Source organism: Accipiter gentilis, chromosome 15, assembly GCF_929443795.1.
Source record: "Accipiter gentilis chromosome 15, bAccGen1.1, whole genome shotgun sequence".
NCBI lineage: Eukaryota > Metazoa > Chordata > Aves > Accipitriformes > Accipitridae > Astur > Astur gentilis.
Window position 1 is genome coordinate 1,584,211 of NC_064894.1, and position 17,850 is coordinate 1,602,060.

The window sequence follows — 17,850 nt, forward strand, 5'->3', positions numbered from 1 at the left end:
AAGAGTTAAACAATTTAAGCTTTTCAATTTGCTTTTATGGCAGGTATATGCAAAACTAACATGTCACGTCAAATGCTGAGGTACTTTACTGTTGTTTTCTTGGCAACAAACTGTTTCTTTTCCACCCAAGACAAGAAGCTCGGCTAAACTTGCAGAAGACAGTTCCTGTGTTACATATGCTTACTCCAGGGAAACTCTTTGCTAAAACAAATGAGGTGAACGGATGCCTTTGCCAATCCCATAAGCTAAATTTGTAGGACTTGTCCTATGTAACTACTACGTTACTCACTAGGGCGCTCAGCACTGTGTGGTGCATTGTAAGCACAACAGGCATTGAAGCAAACGTTTCTGTTCTGTATCTATCATCTGATTCATGACTCACTTTTCTAAGCGGACTAGTAGTATCTGATGAAGCGATACATTTCTAAATGATACCAAGATAAACTCTAAATCCCTTTTGTCCAGTTAGAGCTACGGGAACACAAAGTTCCCGCAAGTACTATTGCTGAAGTGTGCTTTTCTTTCCCTCTACCACGCATTGATAGCTTTCGGGTTCCTCCTGCTATCCTCACCTGGCCAGTCCTGTACTGCTCACATCCTAATTCAACTGTTGTTATGAACAAAGCTTTCTAGGTTATTCTTGCAGCTCAGTTGCCACCATTGAAGCAGAACTGCTTGTACACATCCCAGCCTACAGTTGACATTACATTTCGGTAGTTTCTTCAAGCAGCTTGTTGCCTCAAAACTTTCAGCAAGCCCACTTTGCTATTCAGCACGTCAAGGAAACTCGCAGTGGAAAAATAAAACGGTCAACGTGAAAAAACTGAGCTCAAACTGCAGGCTGTGGAAGCAGGGATGGGCAGCAGGAACGCCCGCGTTCAACAGGGATGGAGTTAGGAGACAAAACTCAGCAGGGGTTGAAAGTGGCAAGGGATGTGAAGGAAAAGAGCAGGGCGTCCAACAAGAGGGCTACGGAAAAGGTGAGGCCACTCCCCAAAGGAGTGGGGACCTAGTTACAAAGGACATAGAAAAAGCCAAAACACTCCAAGCCTTATTCAGCTCATTTTTCGCTCGGTTGAGCCTGCCCAAGCCTCCCAGGTCCTGGAGGCTGGTAGCAGCCTCACCTCCCTTGGAAACTGTCATGGGGCAAAACCTCCTTGACACAGTGGCCAAGCACAAGAAGGACAAGCCGGTGACAATGTCGACCGGTGTGCGGCCAGCCTGACGGCCTTCTGCGAGGAGACGGCCGGCTCAGCGCCACGCCGAGAGCGCCGAGTTCTGTTTGCCTCGAGTTTGACAACACCGCTGACAGCCCTTCATAGTAATCGTATGGCCAAACTGGCCGAGATCCAGCAGGGAAGCCCCCGGGAAGCCGTGGGAGGACGCGCGCGGGGCCCTGGCACTTACGGCCCAACTCGGGCAGTTCATCGGCAATGAACACCCGCCCGAGAGCTTTAAACTCCACGGCAGAAATTGGCAGTGGTTTCAGACCCTTGCAGAGAGAGAGCGAGCAGCTCCGCCGGTTGCTTTTTTTTAATTTCGGAAAACAAATATTTCTGCATGGAAAGCTGCATCTTAAGATGCAATTTGCGTAAGGCCGTAGCTTTAAGATTACTCATGTTGCATGGGCATTTTTTTCTTTTCTCTGTGTAAATATTTGGAAGAACTGAAAAAAAAATAAATTAATTTCACCTTATCTAAAAGGAAATGTATTTTTCTGTTGAATTATCACTTTTTATTTCATCTTCGAAGAGCTAACTCTTCATAACTTATAAACTAATTCATGTATAGCAAAAAAAAAGTATAGTTCAACTTCCATTTTTAGTGCAGTAACAAGTAGAGCATGTTAACAGAAGCAGCGATTATTAACACAACTTGAATATAATGGCTAGAACAATGTACTCATGAAAGCTGTAATTGTGCCAAACCTGCAGCCATTAGTAATCCTTGCTGTCCCTGCAGAGGAGAGACTGAGACAATCATTATTCTGAGCAATACTGGAAAGAAAGATTGCACTTTTCTAAGTGAATTCTACAGTTCTGTTTGGTTTTGTTGCAGTGGAGTCGTAAGCTCTACTGTTAGCTAATCAGAGATCTAATTAGCTAAGAAGTAGCATCTAGGAGCATATGGCTAAATCCCTAAAGAGTTCTCTGGTTTTCCAAAACCTAAAATAGCTATTACTAGCCCAAGTCAAAACAGGAGACCTCAGTCTTTCAGTGTGACACATATTAAGAGATGAGTGCCTAAGAATAAGACATATGAGCCAGCAAATTGTGGTGGGAGCGTCTATGAAACCTCAGTACTAGGAAATCAATTGGACCAGAAATCCGAACCCGATTTTCTTGCCTCTGCAGATACAGATATTATAGCCAGGATATGGATATTATAGTTTTTCTGTCCAATGAATATTTCAGTAAACAAAAATTTCCTAGAAGAGATTAGATGAGAGAGGAACAAAAGAAAACCTTATATTCCCAGTTGCTCAGTGGTTATTCTATTCTTCGAGGGTATGACAGGTACGGGTTCAAGTATTTGCATTGTGAACGTGAAGGTGAATGCGTAATCACTAGGCAATTAGGCAAACGTGATACAAACAAAATCTACAAATGTTTAATCCATGCCTGGCTTTGGTAGTAAGCTTGTTCTGGGTACTGAATTGCTTTGAAGATGCTTTCAAGACGAAACCTGCAGGAAGAAACACCCAGTCTGAGATTCCCTCACTGGGACCATTTCTGCACTGGAGGCCTTCAGTCCTCTAAGGACTAGGGCACTGAGTGGGACTGCGAGTATCTCAGTGCAGCCTGATAAAGCCATTGGTAAAGAATTAAGTATCTAAAACTTTGTTAATCTAGTTTCCAACTGAGGTCTTCACTTCCTCATACCTTGGACTGGATTTAGTCTGACAACAGTGCAAGTGTGCTTTGAGGAGGATGGAGTATAAGAAAGCTGGGATTCTGCACAGGGTTTATGAGAGTAATTAAGTCAGGGAAATAGATTGCTATAAAATTGGAGGGATTAATTTTGGCATTAAGAGACTTACATTTAGCTGTCTACACATATTATTTATGGGCATGAAAATACCCGTTATGGTCAACTATGATGTAAGGCAGGGTTCAGTTGCTAGAACATGTTTGTCACTTGCCGCTGAGATGCTTTAGCGTATCCAGGCCATCCGCACGGCCCTGGCTGCCAGAACAGCGAACACGGGAGCTGCGCAGCGGCGGCTGTGAGGAGTGGACGGCAGCATGGAACCAGGTCCTATTTTCAGGCGACTGGATCGCATTGCTGTGCAACACACTCAACACATCTAGAGAGAGACTGATTACCTTACCCTGAAGTAGCTTCCTCCGAGGCTCCATTCAATTTCCTAAACGTAGGTACCTACTGTTATTTCTTCTCAGCCTCTACTGCCTTACCTTCATGTGCCATTCCAGAAGGCACAGGCGTCCAACAGGTCCTGTGCCATACCTGTGAACCCTGTCTGGGTGCTTTTGGATACAAATTTGGATGCCAGGGCATCTCAGCACTAAGCATCTACGTTTAGAAAAGCTTCTTGTTAGTTAGCTAAATAGCTTCACCGACTCTATTGACTAGGCATTCATTAACCACAATGGGAACTTATATATATATATTGAACTGACATGTAGACACTTAAGTCTAGGCGCCTTGCTTTTCTAACTCTGAACACCTTCACAAAGTAAGGGGACCAGCATATTTTCGGCGAATCATTCATGCTCACAGAGGAAGCCTGAAAATAATTCCAGAGCCGTCCTGCTTAGTGCTAGTTAGCTGGCTGTATCTTGTTCTTATTCAGTTGGGTAACTGGAGGGAATGGGAAGTGCACGATTGAATTTTTATTGGAACATCACCTCACTCACGGCTGACCTGGTGTGGAGGGCATTCCTGTTGTGCTGCATATCAGTTCCTTCATTTTGTCATGCATGACTTCCACTTGACCTTACATACGATTAATCGTATGTACTTAATCATAATCCTTAAGTAGTTAAGTAGGCAACTCACTTTATTCTACGTGACATTTTAGATTATGCAGATAAATATTACAAATGCATGTTTTCTTGTGCCTACCGTGAATATTAAGTTTACTGGACTGTTACTGATAAATCTGAAAGCTTCGATTGCTTTTTAGGTAAAACTTTAACAGCACCTTTTGTCCTTATAGGATATGACTGCTATAGTTACTATTTAAAGATTTTCTCATGTTGTCAAAAAACGATAGTGGAAACAGAAAACTGGATGGGACCAGTGTTGCTTAAATGACTGAGAGAACACAATAGTCACTGTGACTCAAAACAACAAGCAAATAAGTGTCTGCAGTTGTCCTTTAAATGGTTAAACATAGAAACACAAGTTTCCAAATAATAACTATGAAATAGTTCGTGCATGAAGCGAGCAAGTCTAACTGCATTGGCAGATAAAGCCAACATATCCGTGCGTGCATGTATGTGTGCTTGAGCGTTTGTACGTCAGGTGTGTTGTCATGCAAAAGTCCTGAGCTGAATCATACTGTGAATCAATTTGTCTTACAATAGCAGTCAAAAGATGACAAGTAACGTTCTAGAGTATGTAGAAAGAAAAAGAGCTTCATAGTAAGAATTATTCCCAAAGTCAGTTTCTTCAATTTGTTATTCAGTCATCATGACTTTGAAGATGGATTAAATAGTTACAGAACTGTCGTAACTTCTTTTCTGTCAGTTTATCAGGTATTTTCAAAGATTTGCTGTATTTTTGTATCAGAATAATGGAATCTGACATCAGAATAATATCTAGAAAGTTGACTTCAGCTGACAAACATGGCCAAAGGAAGTTGTTTGCCATTTGTTCATCAAGGCAATGGCTTTATTGCTTGACAAGTATCTCTTTAAATTGAGGATAGAACAATGAAAAGCACTTTACATTTGCTTTCATTTCTTCAAGAGCTGTATGTTAACAGGCAGTGTTTGTAGCTTTGGAATTCAGAGACTAATATATAGTTGAAGAAATCTATTTATTAACTTATTTCTTTGTGAAACGGCCAGTAGTATTCCATTATGATGCCTTGAAGTCAAGAAAAATTATTTTAATAGATTTTATGAAAGTATGTGGCACAAACGGATCCTTCTAAAGAAAACTGCTGAATAATTTAAAATTTATAGAAATACTGTGATGAAAACTGTGTTTTAGCCACTGGCAATTCTTCTCTAATACTGCCATCTATAGAATCTTTCAAATATTACATCTCTGTCCCCTTAAAGGAGAATATTCCTAGGTCTGTGAAATCTCACAAATAACTAATCTGAAATTATAGGTCTTCTTCAATCCTCTGCAAAATCGAGTAAATTACCTAGAACATAAATTTCATATGCCTAGTATCTCGAGGAATTCTGGCTAATGGGTAAATGTATCTCAAGGCTTAACAGAATGTGAGAGGAACTTCATTGACTCCCTATTTATTTTTGGTCAAGTTTTCCACTGCCTTAAGTGATACTGTTTATGCCAAGATGAGAGACTTGACTTAATCCATTAAAACAAATGGCAAGAAAAAGAAAAAAGAGATAAGCCACAAGCGTTTGGATGCTGGAGACTACTTCAGGGAGATGTCTTCTATAGTTGCTGTGTTAAACTTTTCTCTAAACCTTCATTATCGGCCACTGCTAGAGACAGGATTACTGGCCTCACACGTTCTTATAAGAGGGACACTGTTCTTATAAGAGGAATAAGCTGCTGGGAGAGGATTTAGCAGAGATTAGAATATAGTTGCAGACAGTCATGGGTAACATGTCTGTATTTTTAATATTTGCATCTCTTACTAATTACTAGTTATGAAAAAAAGATAATTGTGTTCACATATATAATAATGATGTCCTATAAATCAAACTATCATCTGCAGCAAATGGGTTTTAGACTGTTGCTTCTTCCCCAGGAAGAATCAACCTTGACACTCAAACTTGGCCACGTTTTCTCACAGTAGTAATCACACTGAAGCCAATAGGTCTACTACATGCTTGCAGGAGAGCTGAAACAACCAGGTCCTTAGAGAGCTCTCCCTCTCCAGAAACCCTTTGAGCTATCTAATTACAAAGGTACACATTGGGCCAAGTGGAATAAGCTGGGATTTGCTGTTCAAAGCCACGCAGTAGAGTCCCGAGACAAAGTGCGGGGAGATGGAACCTCTTGTTGCTTTTGAACATTGTGTGTTAATGACATATAACTAGACTAAATTACATGCTGCTCTGGGCTGAAGCTTCACTTCTTAATCAGAAGACAAGTTAGAGTTGTCTGGTACTTCAGTTGCAAACTTTAAGTCAAATGAACAAAAGATTTTGTTAACATCATATTTTGGTGTCCTGGAAAACGTAACTACTTTTAAAAAAAACCTAGATAAACTACTTCCCCTGTATTCCTAATCCTTGTGGTAGAATTAACACTGTGCCGGATCTTAGCAATGTTTGGTTGCCATTTATGCACTTCAGGGTTTGGGCTGGTTTTCCTGTGTTACTGTTACAGTTGTGACCTTTTCAAACCAGTGGAACAGAATTATCTGTTGCTTCATGTGTCATGAACAGTCTGAGAAGTGGTTTGAGTCTGGACAGCAATGTTAACACTAAGTAAAAAAGACTCCTGCATAAATTTTCCATTTCCTTCCCATTTCATTACAAGCACTTTTATTTCTGGCAGTATAAATTAATCATTTTCTTGTTTGTTTACATGAGTGTTACCTTTAGAAATCTAACACACTTGAAGAGCCATCCTGCCTTATGAGCGTTAATGGGTTCCGACAACACAGTACACCCAAGAAATGGAGATTTAAATGATCCTAGAATTAATGTATTACCCTGCCTTGCCTGACAAGGCTTTGTTCCTTGGACCCATTCAGATCTAATTTCCAACCCTCTCCTCTCTTCCTAGTGCTCCCTATGGATGCTTGCCTTTCCAAAGTAGGTCTTAAATTTCATAGGCATCTTCTACTGCACTTCAGTCACCAGTGTGCTGCCTACCTGCTAAACCTCTTCATCTTTCTCCTAGAAAAGGAAGTCCTAGCACTTGCTTTGGCAGGTTGAAATATTTGCTCTCAGAGTGTCAGACCAAAAAATACCTGTGTACTACTTGCTGAATATTAATTGATCATATACAGCCTATAGGAAATGCAGGGTAATTGTAATTGAAACTGCTACCCTCTCTTCATCAAGTGGGTTGATTTCTTCAAATTTCCTCTAAAATATATGTTTTAATACACATCTTGCTGCAACCTCCTGAGAATACTGCTCAGTATTTACACTTTGGCAATGAGCATCGTGAGAGTGGACCAAGTAAGCATTGTGAATTTCAGGCCATATGAGCCATTAAAACTATGTTCTTTAACTGATCTTCCTCTCCCTGGGTTTACTCTTGTTCTAACTTAGTTTTCCAGCTACTGAACACTTGTTAGTGCAGTTCTGACTTCTAAAGCTTAACCATAATGTACCACAAATCTGTGCTGACAGTCGTTGCATCCTTGGTGGTTTGAAACCTGCTCGAAGCAGGACACATCACGTTACTCTTTAAGAACAGTTACATTCTCATCTGCACGTATGCTTTCATCTCTCATTTACATAGTTCATAAAGAACCACAAGGATTTTTAGTGTTTGCTAGGCAAGTAAGTGCTTGATTATTGTCAGTTTATGTTTAAGTACCCTTAACATTCGTGGTCAGAGTACTCTTCCTCACTACTGTGGCTCTACCCCTACTGCCCCATTTACTCACTTCACCTGACTTGTTCTCATGCAATCCATACTGTTGTACTGTATTTACCAGTTCCTATTATTTGGTAAAGCCCTATTTGTTCTTACTCTTCATCATTCTCCTCTGTTTTTTTGCCTCATAAATCTCGTCTGTCTTTTTCTCACACTTTTTTCCTTCTTTCCTGCACATTCATTAGTCTCCATCATTTAATTTCCCTTTGTTCTCTCCTGGTCCCTTGGGCTGTTCATTGCTCTCTGTCTCTTTTTCTTTTGGCTCCAATAACCACCATCAATCCAGAGATGAGATATTCAATCTTGATAAGCAGCTGTTTTTTAGCAATTTGCCATCCGCTAAAAGTGCAAACTGCACTTTGAAAAATCTCATGGTAATTCATTATTCTGCCAGAGTAAGGTGAAATGCAGGGCAAAGAGTTTGGTCAGGACCCATAATCCCTATTCATAAAAAGAAAGCTTTTAAATAAAACAGAAGGGAACCCTCTAATGCGTTTACCAGGTGGAGGAATTACTAAAAGGATGACAATCTACAAGAAATACAATTTTCTGTTTCTCGGATGTAAGTTATTTGTACTGGTAATAGTGGCCATCATAAGAAGATCCAAGTCTATTCTGAAACCAGAACACAGAAGTTTTTACCTGATTAATTACCTGCTTTATGTATAGCATATGTCCTGGTGATCAGGGCCCTGAATCCAGATGGCATTACTTTTGAAAACCTCACTTGAAATGAGAATTCAAAGTTGAAAAGTTCATATAAAGAGCCCTGGAAAGCTGTTGCAGAAGAGGCAATAGAGCAAGCACATTCTTACATGGAATAAAGAATTTAACAATGACTTTCCAGAAACTATATTCTCTTTGATTTAAGCCTACCAATTGCAAGTGCTTTCTGAAATGGGATTTTAAAACTGTATCCATCTATAGCGTAAGGACTGCAAATCAGGTCAAATGCAGTTCAGCCTGTCAGTTTTCTGCTTGAAACTCGCTCTGTAGGCACAACAAGGGAGGCTGGACCTTGGCAGGCAGTTTGAAACGGCAGCTATTTAACAGTAACTAGAGTTTGCCAAGAGGTGTACAGAGAGCTTCTTGAAGGAAAAACATAAGCTTGTACGATCCTAACTTGAATCTACGTGCTGCGGAATAGAGGGTGCAGACTGTACCACATCTCCTTGCACACAGAGATGGTTCAGACACTCAACAGGAACAGCCCCTGAACTGGGAGCACTGGTCTATCCACAGTGTTGAATATTCATTTGTGCAATCTCTCAAGAGAAGAAAACAGACAGAAAGGATTCCTAAACACGAGGGTAAGGAATGCAAAACGGGCAGACCGAGGACATACTTTGAGGGTGACATGTTGGAAGAAAGCCAGGGAGACTAGACACTTGAAGATTATCACACTGATGTTTGCATCTTTTGTTATCATTCTTGGTGCGTCCCTACCCAACAGCCAGTGAAGTCAACAGGAACCTCTCCATTAGTATCGATGGAAATTGGATAAGGTCCCAGATGCTTCCTACTTCTGAGGTGTACTCAGAAGTGTACTGCTGAGCTCCTAAGTGTACTTCTCAACGCACGTCTTTATGGTGAGCTTGGGACTGAACTAAGCACTGCAATGCTGCTCTGCAAGGATTCCTGTCCCCTCGCTATCCGACAATGCCGTGCTGCCCACGAATTTGGCCGAATGATTTGAAAAAACTGAAGGAACAAATGGTGTTAAAAATAAGAAGAGTCAGAAAACAATATCTAACCATTCATAGCTTTAAATTACTTGATTTTTCTAACAGAAGGGAGCATCACTTCCTTAAATAAAATCTACTTTGCACTTTGTGTCTCTGTGTCACATTTGATCGATCTATTAAAAAAGACTGGGTTTTTCTGCCTAGGCGTTATCGCATAACTGTACGTATGGTGTACTATCCATTTGACGTACCTTGTTCACAATAGGTGCCGGTTGTTCCAAGAGGACAGTGACAGGCGTAGCCCTCAGGCAGCGGCACGCAGGTACCGCCTTGCTTACACAGATGGGGGGGGTGGTGCTCAGGTTCACATACTGACACTGTTTCGGTGCAGAATGCACCCTTCCATCCAGGGGGGCAGTCACAGCTGTGGTGGGTAAGTGAAAGGAAAGAATGCGACGTTATTACCAGAAGAAATCAACGTGTCAGTAGCGATGTAATCAAGACTTTCAATACCTATATTTAGTCATCTGATCCAAAATGGTTGAAAGTGCAGTAACGAAGTTTCTCCTTTAACTTTTTGATATGTTTATTTTACTGTAAAAGAAAAATGGACTTCACAGGAAACATTTTATTTTGAACCTTAGCATTACAATATTAGCATCCATTAAAAAAAAAGCAGCTTGTGGCTTTTTTGTGTTTTGCTCTACAAATAATTAAAAAAGGCCTTGGCTTCATAAACTAGGAGGAGTCAAAGTGGACATTAAAAGGGAAAGGAAAGCAGTGAAGAGCAGCCATGAAAATAAAACCAGATGTCAAAATAAGAGAACTGCTAACAATTCTGAATTTTAGCTAGTAACAGCAGTCTGTCAGCAACTGCCTGTCACTTAGCCATTATTCATTAGCTGAATTCTTATAATGGGCACATCAGAGGTAGGTTTGGTGAAGCACTTGGTGGAAAAGAGGATAGTGGATTTGACCATGAAAGAGGTGACAATCTGAGTGTTATGTATCTATGATGGTAAATCTATGCCACAAGCAAATTTTCTAAACTGACTGAATCACTGGCCTTGTTAGGGACCACCACTCTTTATGCCTTTCTTTCATCCAGGCCAGGAGAATATAACAAAAAAATTTCACAATAACCTGTAAATTTAGAATCAGTATGAATTCTATAGAAATTGTGAAATACAGAATACACTTGGCATGGATGTTAAAAATGCCCTCCTTACTAAAAAGTTTCAAAACTGTTAAAATGAAATATGTTAGACCTATTTGTATTTTAGAATTTAGTGGCACTTTATGATAAAAAAATTGTTCCCCTGAATAAATGCACTTATTGATTTTTCCCTGGAAGTTTTCTCTCTCAAGGCTAAGAATGAAACCTCATACACTTTGATTGATTCTTAGCCCATGTCTTTTTGTGTATGTGCAAAATCTTGAATTTTTCTTCAAACTCACTGAGCTACACTTTCCCCATTAATCAGCCCAGTGTTTCTGGGCAAAACATCATGAGGAGTCTGTGAAGCTCTGCTGTTTCACCAAACCTTCAGATCAGACAACAACGTGTAAACAAAGCACAGCCAACAAGCCCTTCAGAGTGATAAACAGCTATTTGGAATGAAGGGGAAAAGAGGACAGGACCTTGCAAAAGCGAAAGCACCTCAATTCATCAAAGTCGGCATCAGAATGCTTTCCATCTCAGCTATAAATGTTATGCTTTGATGCATGAAAGCTACTGAGAAGGGGAAGTAATTTAACTCCCTGAGTGCAAACGGGATCGGCCGTTTCTTGGGCTGTGACGCAGGGGGTTTGGAGCTGAAGCTGCTGCTGTCGGGCAGCACACACAAAGGTTCTTTCTTCCCCTTTCCCTTGCTTGTGTCTGCCTATGTCTGTTTAAGTTTCTTTTCAGTCTTGTCTTTCAGGACCTAGTAGAAGTTATGTTTTTAAATGAGTTGAAAATTATTTGCACAGAGCTGAACATGTTTGCTGTGGCCTACAGTGGCAAAGGTCCATGAACAAATGCAACCTTCTGCTTAACACTCCTGAGCAAGTTGGACTAGGATTGAGAAGTTTAGATCCAAAATTGCCTAATCTTTAGAGAGATAAGGGAAGGGGCAGCATTTCAAATCCTTTCCATCATGTGGCATGCCATGCTGGTCTGATTTTCTCTGTATTTTCTTGGTTGCGGTTGTTTGTTGTTTTTCCAGACCAGGAGAACCCAATGGCTTGCAGCATCGCTAATGCCTTGACTCTCAGGGATTTAAAGACCCATTTAGAATCACAGAATACCTCAAGTTGGAAGGGACCCATAAGGATCATTGAGTGCAACTCCCTGCTCCTCGCGGGACTACCGAAAAGTAAATCATCCAGACGGTCATTGCATTTCTTTAGATGTAAGAGGTGAGATTCATTCTGAGACCAAGGCACCTGATTTTGTGCTATGTTAGGAGCCCAGATGGCCTCCAGTTGCCTCCCTAGAGGCACGCGAGAGAGGCAGCTTGAGACCAGGGAGACAAGATTCTGACAGAGACCACTGAACGCTCAAGTTCAGGCGATGGGATCCTTGAGTAGGTGCCTGAGCCCATATGCTAATCAACGGCGATCCAGCTGAACCAGTCAGGGGAACCGGAGCACTACCCATCCCACAAACCAACACATGCATGACTAACGATGAGGTGCTGCATTCGGTTGCCTCAACACAGGCGTTCAGTGCCATCTGGCATGTCGTATCTGAGAGATCTGCGTGAAACCAGCAGGTGAGACAGAAGAACTGCAGAAGACTTGCGCTCTTCTGGACGCCCTATGAAGACCAGAAAAGGTATGCCTTTCCCCTTACAAACCATGGAAGTCTGTCCTTGCATTAAAGACTGGTTCCATCCTTGCACTGAAAATTGGTTCTCATCGAATCCAACCTAATAATGAAACTACAGCAGCTCATTTTATGGGGCATCCCTCTACCATATAGGGGTATGATTTAATTTCCTAAACCTAAGTAGCTAGTGCTATTTGAAAGCTATAGAGTACTGAGAAATCCACATGAGGCTTGGAGATATGACAGAAGACTTATGCAAGTGCTAAGCTCTTCTGAAGCAGCAGCTGAAGGCCAAATGGTGTACCCAGGGGTATCTAAAGTGACACTACATGCCTCCAGTTAGCAAACTGAATCCTGCTCATTATGTCTGACGTTCTGTTCGAAGTGCACACAACACGTACTTTTTCTCTTACTTCGGCAGCAAGCAGTAGCCATAACACATCACAGACAATCTTGTTATATGTCATTTTCTATTTTGTATGATGCTATGCCATAAATAAAATAATGGAGGATATTATTGTCCCTTGAACATGAAATTCTTCATTTTATCATTCAAATATTTACTCTTTATTTTGTTAAAACATAGCAGTTGTGCTCTGTTGCTGGCCAAAATGTAAAGTTGAATGCTGTATATTTCTGCTTCTATTTAAATCAAAACATCATCCCTATAGCAACTGAATCTACAGCTTAACAGCATTGCACACTTTCTGGCAGGGTTGTGAAAGCAAGATATAAAAATAGCTCAAAAAAGCAACCAACACCTCTGGAGATACCGCATTTCAGGAGAAAAAATATTTGAACACAAATCCAGTTCCCTTAACGACTCTGCTCTTCAAAGGAACACAGATGATTTGAAAACAGAACGAAGTTCCCTCTGAGAAAATGTGAGACGGTATTGACAGCTACTATACATTGAAAAAAATGATATGCATGCTACATCCACACCTCTTTGGCAATGTTTCACTTTTTTGTGAGAGGAAAAGTGGCCGTTACTGGTGCATGGATGCATATATACATAACCTGTGAAGACCTAGCTGTCCTGAAATATGAGGCGAGGTATATAATTCAGTAGTAGGTCAATACAAATTAAAACCAAACAAGTAAACAAAACACAGAAGAAACAAATTACCGGTGCCCCCCCGCCCCCAGTTTTAGAACAATTCCTAAACAAATCTGGAATACAAATAATGAAATTATAATGGTGAAAAAGAACCTTGCCTGTAATATCAAGCTTCCCAAAGTAGCTATGTCACCAGCTGCCGCTCTAGCCTGCGACTTGCTTTCCAGATGTTCTCTAGATCTTGCTGGTGGTGGCTCTGTGTACTTTAGAGACATGAGGATGACTTAGCACAGCTGGGGAAGTTGCCGAAGCGAGGACAGGGTGGTGTAGGTAGGCAGAGGGGGGTGGCATGCTTCAGCCCACATTTCTGAATTTATTTTTTTCTTGCAGTTTTGGTTTTCTATCTCCTCTAATATGGTCATAAGCAAAAAGAGTGTCATTCCCTTTTCTTGTTCCTCAGAAAGATCAAACACTCTGAATGTCAAGGGCTTAACAGTTCTGGAAGGATCCTGCAAAGTCCAATAGTTGGGACATACTGTAGTGCAATACTTAAAAAGCAGTCCCAAATTGTATCTTTCAAAGCATTTCCTTCATTGCTCTATTTAAGAAAATATACATATGCTTGCAAGCAGAATGGGGAGGGAACGGCATGGTGCATCTCAGGGGTGAATTTTCCAAATTTAGTACAGCCTTACTAGCTTTAGAAGCACTAGTTTTGTACAGGTTTTCTTACCAATGAAGATTTGTCTCAGGGGCAGCAAAACCAATTACCATATAATTCTCTTTCCAACACACAGTTAGTAGATTGTTTTTGGCTTGACAGATATGCAAACTCTTTTTCTTTGTAGCACACAGAAGGACAGGTCCTTGTTGTTTTGAAGAAGAATCATACACAGAGGCTCCACAGTGCAAAGCCGTTTTTTTTCTTCTTATCTGTCTTGCTGTCTGCAGTGTTTTCAGTCATTGCCTTCAGATGTTTTAAATCAGCACTTTTCTCTTTTTTAAAAATTTATGCAAATATGTGTAAATAAATGAGCACATGTAGCAGCACAGGAGAGGAAGCAAGTATAATTAATCTTGGCAGATACTTTTAAAATCAAAAGTGCTCCTCAGCAAAGGTTTTACAGCTGAGTTACAAAGTGTTTGGAAACAAGATTTATTATAATGGAAGTGTTGACATGCCACAGCAATTTGGAACTGCAAATGTTCTTCCTTCTCATACGCTTTACAGTCTGCACAGTAAGATCCACCTACACTAGTGATAAGGCATGGAAGACGACAGACTCGTCTCCTGGGCCAGCTGTCCTTGCCACCACTTACTACCCCATAGATCAGCCAGCTGAACTGCTTGTGTGATGAACTGACCTAGTTCAAACAATTTTAACATGAGATCCTTACTAACACACCTTGTTTTGTTTGAGATGGATTAAGAAGGTTTTACATCTGGAAAGGCAATGGTGAATGAACACTTGAGGATGGCATGAAGAGTGAGCAGGGAAGGTGAATTTGAGACTCAGGAAAGTATCCACAAAAATCACAACTGGAGGCACAGAGAACTGTGTATATCAGGGAGAGACTGAGCAGGAGAGAAGGATGCACTGGTCCTAGGTAAGGGAGCTCCTAAGGATTTAAACTGCCTCAGAACTTTCTGATGTTGGGCAGTTAGTGGATTACTCCAGAAAGGGGTTCTTGGAGGAAAATACTAATTTCCAGGAAACAGAAGTCACCTACTTTTGGCCCATCAGCCATGGCCAGACATTAGACAGTCAAGCTCTCCTCTTTGCTATTTGTTCTCTGCCAGCTAGGCTGCTCACTTAGTTTTTTTTAAAAAAGGTCTTTCTTACGCATCTAGTTCTTCCCATGGATTTTTTATTAAGTCTGGATGCCAGTGACTTCAGTGGAGCAGAACCAGTCCATGGAATTTCTTTAAAAATTTCCCCAGGAATTGCCCTAACCATAATTTTAATATTTTAGTTCTGATTTTATTAATGTAAGATCAAAATTCTGTGTGTAACTGAATGAACCCTTCAGCAGTTTTCTTTCTTTCTTTCTAATAAGATGATAGGCTCCTGGAGACTTCTGTTATCAAGCCACTAAATTACCACAGTTATTAGTCTAGAGATCAGTCTATTCCGTAGTCTACAACAGAAGAAAATACTTACTAAACAGTAGAGCCGCTGTCTATGCACTTCCCACCATTTCTGCATTTTATTAAACTGCATGGGGATTCTTTACATTGTCCAACACTGCGACCAGAATTGGGGTGACCTTCTGGAATCCCTGGTGCTTTAAACTCTTCATTCATGCTGGTGCGAACTTGAACATCAAAAATGCAACCTCAAAAGTAGACAGAAAAAATAAATGAAGTTTAAAACAGACATAGGAAGTCAAAACAAACCGAACAACAGGACGGTGCCAAGCCTCAATGAATGGGTTGCACCAGAATGTCTTCAGTGGGTGGGCAACCATACCATCTACGTGAGCTAAAGGTCTGCTGGCTACTTTCTGTCCAGGCAAATGAGTGGATGATTGTAACTTCCTTCATTTAATGACAGGTAAAACAACAGAATGAATTTCTGAAGGAATAGACAGAATGCAAAGGCCGTGAGTAAGGAGTGACTAGGTGCAATTTTGTGTTTACACACACATGCTGTTCACAAATGCATCTACATCAGATAAAATCAGTCAAAAAAAAAACCCGTCCGGAAAAAAAAGGAGAACAGATGCCAAGAAGTCTGTTTAGTGTAAAATATGTAAGAATCCAGAGAACACTGGCTAATACAAAGCAGGCAGGGAATGTGGACTTGAATTTCCTTAGGCTGAAAAGGACTCCTTCAAGGGAAGACCCAGATTCTCCCCTTCTTAAGTGAAAGTTTCAGTCCGTGGTACATACAGATCATGTCGCACATGACCACATTTTAAAGCAGGAGTATGCTGCTCCTTTAGGCCCTTAATCTCAGAAAATAATTCAAAAGTTTAATGTATACTAGTAAGGTAAACACTTCCAGGGCCCGTTAGTTGGTCCTGTGGGCAAGTGACCTGCTGTAGTCACAATTATATCATCAAACTTTTATTACTTTCCAGAACACTATAGCTGCATCCAAACTACTGATGGGAAATGGTCTCTAGATTATGTTAAGTCCCTAAATACACCGAAGAAGTATTTGGAAAAACCCCAGATCAAATATTTGTCAGGGAGCAGCAAGAATTTATTTGTAGAGATGATTGAGTGTCAGTGCCTGGATCTATGCCCTGACATTCTTTTAGTTTGCTAATACATTGGTATCCCAAGTGAAAAGAGGAGCCAAAGCTGCAGAGTGAAGCAGAGATGTTCCCTACTTGCTACCTCCAGGCAGCTCCTGCTTAGCCTGTGGGCTTTCTGGGATCGCCCCTTCGGAAAGTCTTTGCTCTTCCTAGTGACTGCACAGGATGGTAAGCCTTACCGGTCTAACTTAGTATTTTCAAATCACGTTTCCAGATCCACATGCTTATTTATGTACTGCAAAGCTGAAGATTATGCTATGCATTATATCTTTTTGGATCAAACCCTAAGTAACTTTTCAAAATATATCTGAATATCCAAGTTATTTAGAGTCACATTTAACGGTAGCCTTAAGCGCTTTTGAAATGTCATCCAGATCTATACATAAATATATACAATTTTAAACTAAAAATCGGGTTTTAAACCACTTCAGTTAAACCAGTACAGTAATGTATTTGGAAATGCTCATACCTTTCTAAACCTGATTTATACAATTTAGCCGAGATATGGTGAATTCCCACTGTGCTTGAAATCATGAGAATAGTATTCAGCAGTGCACGCCAGAGGCTCTCTGCTTAACACTGAAAGCAGGGAAAGGATATGATATGGAGATTGAAAGCTATCATCACGCTGTTTGTTTAAAAAAACACTTAATATGAGTTTTTGCATGATTCACTGGAATCACGTAGGAAGACGACTTGCAACTAAAAGACACAATGAATGTTCAATTGTGATTTTTTTTTATAATCATGTAATTTGTTTTGAACAAAGTATAAGTAATATTTATAGCAAGATAGCTATTTTAACCACAGTTAGAACAATGTTAGTAAAAGCAGCTTTCTTAAACAGGCTTTTTCCATATTACTCACACTTTGTAGTTCTGCTTATATTGACACATAACTGGTAATTCAAAACCTCATATCAAGCAATTTAAAAATAACCTAGTTTGATGATTATTTACAGTCTTCATATTATTGCTTCTTTGCTTTTAACAGTGTTGGTTTTAGGCCACCGTATGCTTGGTAAATCCTAACTAATGTTTCATCTGTTTATCAGTAGCAGATAAAGCATGTTCTGTTCTCCTGAGTCTTGCTGGAGTGCTAAGAAAAAGCAGCCCAGAGCTCTGTGTAAACAACAGAAAGCACAGTGAGTACCCAAGAACTGGGAAGGTCATCGTGGAAAATAAAGTAGCACTTCTGTTGATGACTAGTTGAACTGTACCAGCAGAACCTCTAGGCTAGAAACAGTTCTTGAGCACTTGTAAACAAAGCACATAGTAGGCACACGAGGATTTTGGGCC

The 17,850-nt window shown here is 40.5% G+C and overlaps 1 protein-coding gene across 1 annotated transcript in view; it reads right to left on the reverse strand.

Moving 5' to 3' along the window:
• EYS (eyes shut homolog) overlaps positions 1 to 17,850 on the reverse strand; it is a 940,845-nt gene that overhangs the window by 13,702 nt on the left and 909,293 nt on the right. Inside the window, exons 46-47 of the mRNA XM_049818234.1 lie at positions 15,451 to 15,625; positions 9,668 to 9,840 (exon numbers count right to left, since the gene is read on the reverse strand). Of these exons, the coding sequence (XP_049674191.1) occupies positions 9,668 to 9,840; positions 15,451 to 15,625 (348 nt within the window). The remainder of the gene's footprint in view (positions 1 to 9,667; positions 9,841 to 15,450; positions 15,626 to 17,850) is intronic.